This window comes from Leptodactylus fuscus, chromosome 9, assembly GCF_031893055.1.
Source record: "Leptodactylus fuscus isolate aLepFus1 chromosome 9, aLepFus1.hap2, whole genome shotgun sequence".
NCBI lineage: Eukaryota > Metazoa > Chordata > Amphibia > Anura > Leptodactylidae > Leptodactylus > Leptodactylus fuscus.
Genome location: NC_134273.1, coordinates 83,632,815 through 83,644,052, shown reverse-complemented (window position 1 = coordinate 83,644,052; position 11,238 = coordinate 83,632,815). Strand labels below are relative to the sequence as shown.

The 11,238-nt window shown below is 42.0% G+C and overlaps 1 protein-coding gene across 1 annotated transcript; it reads left to right on the top strand.

Moving 5' to 3' along the window:
• Positions 1 to 720: 720 nt before the first annotated feature.
• On the top strand, positions 721 to 10,996 carry LOC142217946 (solute carrier family 26 member 6-like). The gene is made up of 20 exons (XM_075286285.1): positions 721 to 869; positions 1,132 to 1,271; positions 3,082 to 3,192; positions 3,499 to 3,665; positions 4,650 to 4,814; positions 4,917 to 5,069; positions 5,298 to 5,380; positions 5,716 to 5,863; positions 6,057 to 6,170; positions 6,763 to 6,840; positions 7,169 to 7,264; positions 7,671 to 7,777; positions 8,147 to 8,216; positions 8,579 to 8,671; positions 8,865 to 8,981; positions 9,262 to 9,330; positions 9,553 to 9,738; positions 10,152 to 10,206; positions 10,373 to 10,509; positions 10,947 to 10,996. Exons 1-20 carry the CDS (start codon positions 721 to 723, stop codon positions 10,968 to 10,970), a joined length of 2,262 nt encoding a protein of 753 aa, XP_075142386.1. The 3' UTR covers positions 10,971 to 10,996.
• The last annotated feature ends 242 nt before the right edge of the window (positions 10,997 to 11,238 follow it).

Genomic DNA, 11,238 nt, shown 5'->3' with positions numbered 1-11,238 from the left:
ATTGTTCTATGAGTGTTGGGGGTTTCGGTCGTCGCTCTATGGCGCCTTTGTTATGGAGCAGTCAATGCCGGTGGGCAGAGAAATCGTGTTGGGCAATAATATGGGTGACCCAGTATAAATACAGCAGTGACAATCGCTTTGTACAATTTGGAGAAGGTTACATGGGTGCGTTGCGGCTGGGATTACTGAGCTTTAGGTCAATGCTTGTCGTTTATGATGGAAATCGGTCACTTTATGGTAAGTTCTCTTTTGCTTTGATGTATAGGAGGCTTCAGATGAACTACAGGTAACAGCATGCCTGAATGGCTGCGATTGTAACCCTATTCTAAGATGCTATTTATTTTAGGACCCTGTCAAACAGTTCCCAATATCTCAGCATCCTAGACCCTTGTGAATGTGACGCCATTACAATGACACCTCAGTTATATACATGCTTCATTGCCTTATATACAACATTGCAAATTGTCTTCGTTACAACCCATTGTCATTTATGTATGCAGCTCTTATGCTGTTTCCTAATTCCTATTAACACTGCAGGATCAGACGACACAGAACTTGTTTGTTGTCTGTTATCATGGAAACATATAAATCTGTATAAGAGCTGTATACAAAAAAAAAACGTAAGCGAATTGCAAATATGTCTATTTCTATTTCATCGATTAATATGAATATTAAAATGTCTTTTCTTCGACAGTAATGTCAGTTTAATATAGGCAGATAATGATGACACAGGAAAAGGAAGGCCCTGTGCTCCGGCCATGTTACTCTACGAGGCCGCAGGCCATCACTGAGGCTGACCTAGACAGAATAGCACCAAGAACCAGAGTTGTAAGACCTCCCCTATGGAGGAGACTGAGGAGCCGCATACGGTGAGTACAACGCGTCATCGGTCAACTTGTTACATATTCTACCCAGCTTTTCCAAGTTTTGTGTCTGGGTGAAAACTAAAATGGCTGCCATTACAGTCTCAATAGTCGGAGAGCTTCCCTGAAATTAAGGAAGTAGATATGGCTCGCGATGTACGTAATCTGCTGCCGTGTTGCATTTGGCATTGTAGGACCTGGGAAAGCTGAGTGGCGACCTACAATGGTGGTCACAGAAACTTATGTCACTATCTGTTCTGTTTTTAAGATGTTCTCGGGACACGGCCAAGTCTTTGCTGCTGAAGTACGTCCCGATCCTGCGGTGGCTTCCACGTTATCCAGTCAGGGATTGGATATTGGGCGACCTCATTTCTGGGATTAGCGTTGGTATAATCCAGTTACCGCAGGGTAAATGATCTATAAATCATGAAGGATTGTGTCACTGTTGTGTATGTTTCACGTATTGCGGTGATATGTGAATTATTTATGGTGTGCTCATATATTATGTTTATTAATGGGTTTGGTATGATGTCACATAATACAACGCTGTGGGCCTCATCTAGCAGAAGGCCATCAATGTATCCCCAGGCAGCCAATCACAGCTCAGCTTTCATTTCACTAGAGCAGTTTCAACAATGAAAGCTCAGTTCTGATTCGTTGTCATGGGATACAAAGATAGTCTCCTAGTAATTAGATTTGATAAATGAGGCCTAGTGAGTGAAATGATCACAATGTCCCTTTATTCATCCACACAGATTTCTGAAACTGAAAGAGAAATGGACAGTGTTGCCCGTAGCAACCAATGACAACGCAGCTTTCATTTTTCAAGAGCAGAATACAAAATAAAAGCTGCGCTGTGATTGGTTGATATAAGCCATAAGGTTTCCTCTGCTTCCATTATACCTATATGGAAACTGCCGGCGTTTCCTTAGGTATAATTGACATGCTGCGATTTCTCGCACTGTGGGGATGGCATTTGCTAGAAACGCCATGTTTTTTTCTGCGATTTATGCCACGTGGGGCCCGACCTAAGACCGATTTTATAAATCTGCCTCACTGGGGAATGTCAAGTAGCATTTTGGAAACAAGGCCAAGTTTTACACCGTTAGGTTGCATTCACACGGAGTAACGTGATGCGTGACCTGGCACTTATACGCCGTGTGAGATTTTGAGCGCCGTATACGCTCCCATTGATTTCAATGGGAGTTAGTCTCGTATACACCACTTTATTTTCCGGCCGCAAAATCACGGCCGCAAAATAATGCCGCATATACGATCCAGGTTCCCATTGAAATCAATGGGAGCGTATACAGCGCTCAAAATCTCTCACGGCGTATACGTGCCAGGTCACGCGGCACGTTACTCTGTGTGAATGCACCCTTAGGGTGCATTCACACTGAGTAAACGCTAGCTTATTCTGAACGTAAAACACGTTCAGAATAAGCGGCGTCTAAAGCAGCTCCATTCATTTCTATGGGAGCGGGGATACGAGCGCTCCCCATAGAAATGAATGGGCTGCTTCTTTCACTCCGTGCAGTCCCATTGAAGTGAATGGGGAGTGCCGGCGTATACGGCAAGCTCTGCTCATGCCGGAGCGTACACGCCGGCACTCCCCATTCACTTCAATGGGACTGCACGGAGTGAAAGAAGCAGCCCATTCATTTCTATGGGGAGCGCTCGTATCCCCGCTCCCATAGAAATGAATGGAGCTGCTTTAGACGCCGCTTATTCTGAACGTGTTTTATGTTCAGAATAAGCTAGCGTTTACTCAGTGTGAATTCACCCTTATGGTAGGTTTTTGTGACATGTAAATTCATGCCATGGCTATTTTCAATGAAAAATCACGGTAAAAATCAGAGGTGTTGTGGTTGACTTTGCCGCGGATCTTCGCACATTCTGTGGGCTGTGATCAGTTTGGAAACCGCACCAAGAATTACGGAATACAATTCTGCGTACGGATTTGTATGCAATAGCCACTAATAGTGGGAAATCCCATTGAAATCATTGGGCTATGTATTTTAAGGTTTGGGATTTTTATCCGAATTTTCACCAAAATCCATATGAAAAACCGTGTGAATATACCCATAGACTTCTATTGTTCTCAAAATGAATGTGTGATGGTTATTAAATATATCATTTTAGAAATCTGTGTGAACACGGCCTTACCAGACTATAATATCCATGTATATCATCTTTACACTGTGCTTTATGATTTTAGGCTTGGCGTACTCGCTTCTGGCCGGCCTGCCCCCCGTCTTTGGCCTCTATACGTCCTTCTATCCTGTGTTTATATACTTTCTTCTGGGCACCTCTAGACATATATCTGTAGGTGAGTCCTGTGCTGAGTATCCGGGTGCAACAATCTGCCACTACGATAACATAGGTATATTATAATGACCTGACATTGGTTATCATATAGCTGGTGGTATATATTTTACTATATACATAGGGAAGGTATATATCTATATCACCATTTAGAGTAGAAGTCTTGACTCTCTGACTCTCCAGATACAATGAAACTACAATTCCCAGCATGCCATGACTGTTATGTCGCAGCTCTATCTTATATTGTGCTGACTTTAGGTTTAGCGATTTAGTAGGAACTTTTATGATTGGAGTCTCTTTTGTCACTCAGGTACATTTGCTGTAGTGTGTGTCATGATCGCCAGTGTGACTGAATCCTTGGCGCCGAATGAAAACTTCATGCGTGGAGAAAATTCGACTTTTCTAGACACAGATGCCAGAGACCTACTGAGGGTCGAGCTCTCTATGGCTCTTGCTTTTCTTGTAGGAATATTTCAAGTAAGATATTCTATCATAAGATAAAGGGCTGTACTGAGTTATAGCTTGTATTATATATAGAATAGTGTAACTCAGGATAAGTAATGTAATGTATGTACACAGTGACTGTACCAGCAGAATAGTGAGCGCAGCTCTGGAGTATAATACAGGATAAGGGATGTAATGTATGTACACAGTGACTGTACCAGCAGAATAGTGAGCGCAGCTCTGGTGTATAATACAGGATAAGTAATGTAATGTATGTACACAGTGACTGTACCAGCAGAATAGTGAGCGCAGCTCTGGAGTATAATACAGGATAAGTAATGTAATGTATGTACACAGTGACTGTAGCAGCAGAATAGTGAGCGCAGCTCTGGAGCATAATACAGGATAAGTAATGTAATGTATGTACACAGTGACTGCACCAGCAGAATAGTGAGCGCAGCTCTGGAGTATAATACAGGATAAGTAATGTAATGTATGTACACAGTGACTGTACCAGCAGAATAGTGAGCGCAGCTCTGGAGCATAATACAGGATAAGTAATGTAATGTATGTACACAGTGACTGCACCAGCAGAATAGTGAGCGCAGCTCTGGAGTATAATACAGGATAAGTAATGTAATGTATGTACACAGTGACTGTACCAGCAGAATAGTGAGCGCAGCTCTGGAGCATAATACAGGATAAGTAATGTAATGTATGTACACAGTGACTGTACCAGCAGAATAGTGAGCGCAGCTCTGGTGTATAATACAGGATAAGTAATGTAATGTATGTACACAGTGACTGCACCAGCAGAATAGTGAGTGCAGCTCTGGAGTATATGTAATGTATGTACACAGTGACTGTACCAGCAGAATAGTGAGTGCAGCTCTGCATTATAATACTGGATGTAACTGATCAGTACAGGATAAGTAATCTATCATGCATATGTATTTATTGAATACATTTTTACCGCTATAGTCAGTGCTGATCTCTATATACTTTGTCCTTCCATAGATAGCCCTGGGTCTCATTCAGTTTGGCTTTGTGGTCACTTATCTCTCAGACCCCCTAATAAGTGGTTACACCACAGCCTCTGCCGTCCATGTGCTGATGTCACAACTGAAATACCTCTTTGGCATTAGAATAAGCCAGAAGACCCAGCCGCTGTCATTGATATATGTAAGTTACGTGGTTGGGGGAGGGTGGTTCAATTTTACTCTGTTGGATGACCAAAGTGTTGAAGTTTTGTTAGATTTATCTGTTTTCTTCCTTTCTGTGTAGACCCTTATTAAGATTTTTTCAAGGATTACGGAAACCAACATCGGCACGCTGGTCACCAGTATTATCGCCATTGTCGTTCTCATTCTGATGAAATTTTTGAACGAGAAGTTCGCTTCCAAGCTTCTAATTCCAGTTCCCATTGAACTGATCATGGTAAATATCCCTATAAAATACACACAGAATCCTGGTGTGATTTAGTTTCATATTCTTATCTATATCTGACTTTTGGAAAGACCAAAATAGTCATAGGCTTGTAATATGTCTAACATGCTGCTAATGTTGTTTATAGTGATTGGTCACTTACTACATCCCTGTCTATCACCCTAGCTTCCTATAGAGAGAACTGTATAATAATGTAACTAGTAAATCTTATCATTTCAGCTCATTGTCTCCACTGGAATATCATATGGAGTTGGACTACACAATAAATTTGGAATTGAGAATGTTGGGCACATCCCTGTTGGGTGAGTAAAACAATATATAAAATACGTCTTATATAAAACTAATATCACTGTAGATATATACCATAGTAGTCAATTGTGGGAAACCCCTATCTGCAGCCATCACTAGGGGGAGCTCACTTCATAGGACTCTATGTATCTGCCCTTAAATTCCATAATAAAGCAGTAGCTCCCTCTAGTGGTGGCTGCAGACTGACAAGATTTTAGCATTTAACTCTTTGCAGAGGATTATGGAAAACCAAACATCAGTGCTGAATTCTGGACTGTAACCAACAATATCGCAAGACATATTGGTTATTTGGTCCCGATAATGCACGTTGTCATATTATCTGTTTTAGCTTGAAGGTCCCGATGTTACCTGACTTCAGTCTGCTCAGAGATATTGTTGGGAATGCCTTCACCATTGCTGTGGTAGGATACGCCATAACCATCTCTTTGGGGAAAGTGTTCGCCTCTAAGCACGGTTACAGAGTGGACAGTAACCAGGTGAGACCATATAGAGCAGGGTGGCATTCTGGGTGAGGGGCTACACCTTGGGTGACGAATTATATGGGGAGAGCAGTCTGCAGCCAGGCAGATCCAATGGGAGTTGTAGTCATCTATAGGCAGATCACATATATGTAATATACTGGGTGTGGTTATCGGGCTGCCGCCATATTAACCGTTTGTTCTCTTACAGGAGCTCATCGCCATCGGCTTCAGTAACCTTATTGGCAGCTTCTTCCAGTGTTTCGCCATTAGCGCCTCTGTGTCCAGGTCTTCGGTTCAAGAAAGTACTGGAGGAAACAGCCAGGTGTGTTATCTATTTATATCTGTCCTGGAAAAAGCTGGGTGACATCCACTATGGCTGCCATTATATATTAACAACCTGTAGACTTATACCTGATGTAAATGTACAACCCCCAGCAAGCCTTGACCGTCTCAAGCTGGGATGTAGCTACAATGGGTGCGGAGGTAGCAACTGCTATGGGGCCATGGAGCCTCGGGGGGCCCAAACATCTTTCTACAACATAAAAGGACACCAATATTATAGATAGCACATGGTAAGTCAAAGCCCTATTACATATTTGGGATTTCGGCAGAGGAACGTCTGGATGGAAGTGATAGTTCTACTACAGCTGTATAGCTACTAGCGGTCAATCCAGGTCTTAAAGGGGTTGTTCAGTTTTACAAAAACATGGCTTCTTTCTGCAGAAACAGCACCACACCTTTCCATTGGATGTGTATGGAATTACAGCTCTACTGAAGTCAATAAGGCTGAGCTGTAATATCCAAAACATCCTGTAGACAGGTGTGGAGCTGTTCTTGGAATAAACCAGCCATGATCTTCTAATCCTGAACAGCCCTTTATCTTCTTATCTTTGTCCTCTATTACATATGTCTAGGTGGCCAGTGCTATAGCATCTTTTGTCGTCTTCATCATCATATTACGGGCTGGGGAACTTTTCCAAAATTTACCCAAGGTAAGTACAGCATGGTCTTCCATTAGTCTCCAATGAGCATTAATGGGGTTGTGTTGTTATGGACACTTATCCCCTATTCACTGGACACGGGATAAGTGTTTGATCGCCGGGTCCCGAAGTGAACAGGAGGACGGGGGACCGAAAGTTCCCCTGCAGCCTCTTTATGAATGGCACAGCCCCTTTAACAAAATATATGCAATGAATCAGCCTTATAATAATTTGTATTAAAGGGATGACTAAAATTATTGTAGTCTTCAAATACCTAATATGCAGTTATTTATGGTAATGTCTGCAGATTTACATCATTGTGTGTATTCACTTTTTTTAGGCCATTTTGGCTTCGATCATCATAGTCAATTTAAAGGGGATGTTTAAACAGTTCTCAGAAGTCAAAGTCCTATGGAGAAGCAACAAAGTTGACCTGGTAAGTGCTGAATATCCAGAAATCAGGACTCCAGCAAAGCCCTTAAGTCTGAGGTCCCAGGTTGCAGAAATGCAGTCTCAGACAACCACTATAAAAGATCAGCAAAGGATATCCAGGGTTTGAAAAACATGGCTGCTTTCTTCCAGAAAACAGCGCCACCCCTGCCTATAGGGTGGGCTCACCCCCATTAATTTCAATGTAGATGAGCTGCAATGCCAGACACAATCCATAGTCAGGAGTGGCGCTGTTTCTGGGACAAAGCAACCATGTCCTTTAATCATTCTATAATGCAATTAACTAATACTTCTCACAGCTGAGGGTTTTGTTACAATTGCATCCAGTCTAGACAGTTTGGACTGACACATGGTTGTAGTTTTATTTACTTACTGATGTCTTTCTGTTGCAGGTGACCTGGTTGGTGACATTCGCTGCCACAATCCTCTTCAATATGGACATTGGCTTGGCCATCTCTGTCACATTTTCCTTGCTGACTATTATTTTCAGGACCCAGCTGTGAGTAGTCTATGATAGGCATTCACAGCATGCATGGAAGAGGACGCAACTGCTATGGTGCCTGTCACTGATCTGCCTCTTGCCCTAATACTATTATAGCACCTACCTGCAGTCACCACTAGAGGGAGCTCAATGCATATAGTCATACAGCTTTCATTGATTGCCACTAGCTGTACACATCCACATGCAGGAGCTCCCCCTAGTGGTGGCTGCAGGTAGAAAGTATTCTCTCATTTATCCAATCAGAGTCACAATATTAGAAATAAAAATGGCACTTTTGGTGAAGCTTCTTGTAGGGTTTTGTAGGGACTATTTATAATTTTTCTATATGTTTCACCTATTATTATCTCTCATCTATTGGTCTTTCAGATCCAATTACTCCATCCTAGGCCAAGTATATGAAACAAGTATTTACAGAGACGTGTCGAGGTGTCATCAGGTACTCGGATCTTTACATCTGTATGTTTTTTTCAGAATTCTAGTAAAATACTAGCCTTTACCTGTGTTGTAAAATCTTTTGCTAAATGGTGACTGTCAGTAAGCAGGACTGATGGATCTTATATCTTATTGCACAGCAGAGTTCAGAACATTACATTGTATAATGTGAATTTTGGATGCTTGTATTGGGCAGTCACAGCAAGACATCATTGGTAGAATTAATAGCAATAAACCAAGCCACACAATAAGGCTATCAGATCTGTCAACAGCAGCTTGCTGATAGTTTCCATCCAGAAAAGAAGATTATTGCCACTGAATAGAGTACAACCTTCAGCTACTATTTATACATGTGTCCATGTTCAGGCTAAGGAGATACCAAGTATAAAAATCTTCCACTCCTCCTCCACGGTCTATTACGCCAACGCAGATCAGTATCTGGAGACACTCTACCGCAAGGTAAAATTAAAGGGGAATTTAAAGGGATTTTCCAGCTTTCAGTCTATACCTGACACATTGGTCATGTTGTTCTATCAGTGATTGACAGCTGTCAGTTCATGCATAGAGAGGAGACTGTCAATGACTGAGTAGGACCACCCACTGGACTCCTAATAGAGCTGATATAGCTGTCTGTCCATATTGCCTATTATAGTGCGGGGTAGATGTGGAGAAACTGATCGAGAAGAAGAGGAAAGCCATAAAGAAAAAGCAGAAGAGGGAGCTTAAAGCAATGAAGAAAGCAAAGAAGGAGAATGAGCCCAGCATTGAGGTAAGAACTACAGTATATGGACCTATCTATTGACCATTGTAGGGTATGAAGCGGGGTTCGGACACCCAGGATTCCCACCAGTCAGCTGTTTGAGGAGACCCTCACTGATCACAAGAACAGGGGTCATGCCCCTCCCCTTTGGATATATGAAAAGTTTAATTCTTGAGACAACCCCTTTAAGGCCTTCTGTCCATGTGGTAATGGGAAAAGTCACACAAATTGCATGAACCTAGTGACTATGGCGTCCTACCCTACTGTACACACATCTTCTTTCTCGTAGATCATGGGACATGACAATATCGCCTTTGACCGCCTGGAACTTGGAAAACTTGATTATGAGATAGAAGAGGTAAATTTAAAGGTCCAGAACCAGATTTACTCTAATCCAGTACGCCAAGTAAAAATATGGTTCCTGACTATATTATGATACTATACAGCAGTGTCTACTACTACAATCCCCAGCTTGCCCTGACAGCCATATGCTGGGAGTTGTAGTTTCACAAGTATCATACAGTACATAGTATATAATCTCGGGAATGCCTTAAAACCTATGTTATTTAAATCCTAATAGCCCAAGGAGCAGGATACGACCGAGGGAGCCATCATTGTTGTGCCAGGTCACGCTGCAAGTGAAGAGAGGGGTGGAAAGAGCACGCTGCAGGCCCTGGGACTGGAGAGGCCGAATTTCCATTCCTTAATCTTGGATTTCTCTGCGGTGAATTTTGTAGATACAGTCTGTGTCAAAGTATTGAGGAAAGTAAGTGCGTTGAATAGTAAAAATTTGTATAAAAATTACTTCAAATATCAGTTCTTTATTAACGGGCTGTGGTTAGTTGTGCTTTTGTGCTTGAGTTGTCAGATGCCACTTTTCCCAAAGTATCTGGGTTCTGTAGGACTTAGGAAAATCCAGAATTAGAATAAGACCTAACAACCTAATTATAAAGTTCTAGAATCAAGAAAAGACCTGACATCTTATTCACACAGTCTACATCAGTAGGAGACCTGACAACCCTTTAGCCACAGTCCAGAATTAGAATATAATCTGACAACCTTATTCACACGGTCGCATTAAAGTCACCTGAAAATCCAGTCCTAACAAGTTTGGGAGATATTTTTAACATTTTATTCTTTCAGCCTCTCTAAATATTACTAAAATTCTGTTTTTCACAGATCTTCAAGAATTTTGCAGAAATTGAGGTGGACGTCTACCTGGCTGGCTGCAATGGTAAGAACTCTAGGGGATATTTAATGCAAGCAGGGCTTTGCAAATCGGATCACATGACCTGGATGTATTGCAAAACTAATCGGATGTACATGGATGTGATTCTGGTGTCTGGGAAAGCTGGATGGTTTCTTGGCCAGAGTGCCATGATCTATGTTTCTTTCCACAGCAACAGTGATAGCAGGGCTGGAGGATGGTAAATTATATAACGAAAATATCACCAAGTCTCAAGTCTTTCCCTCCATTCATGACGCCGTCACCTATCTGACCATGGACCACGAGCAGATCACCATTCATGAAGCCAACGTGAGTTAAACAATTCACTCAAAGCCAGGGCATAGCTCAAAGGAACCTGCAACACACCTTCATTTTGGAGAACAGGTCACTGTTGTGAAACTACAACTCCCAGCATTCACCATTTGCCTCTATGTGAGTTCCAAAATAAGCAAGAATGCTGGAAGTTGTAGTTTCATAGCAGCTGGAGTGCTGAAGCTTGCTTATTCCTGTCCTACAAGTTTAACCGTGTATGGAGCAACACATGACAGGGGGATCAGACTACACAGGGTGTGTTTTTAGTCTGGATATCAGACATTGGTCTGGATAGTTGGAATTTTTCGATCAATATTTTCAGTGCAAGGTTTACAAAAGTGATTATACTTCAGTCTAACAGAACCAAGTGCTCGGCCCTATCAGAGTCTGTGACTGTCGTAAGGTCTTATTAATATCAGTTATCTGTCTTATAGGGAGCACCAGATACAAGACTATAGTCCATACGCCTGACAGTCAAGCAGACCGCAGCCACTGTGCATTACCATGGATGTCTTCAGGACATGTGCCTATAATCTATGATCAGTGACGTGTGCCGATCGCCATTCTTATACTCGTGTCTGTGTATTCATAAATGTTGCTGATCATCCTGTGTCTCTTGTGTATACCAGTCCTGTATCTAACACTGCTGAAATGTACAGATCTGTAAATAAAGTCTACTCTTGTATTCTTACTGTGCACTGGAGCTTCAATGTATGTCATTGGGTG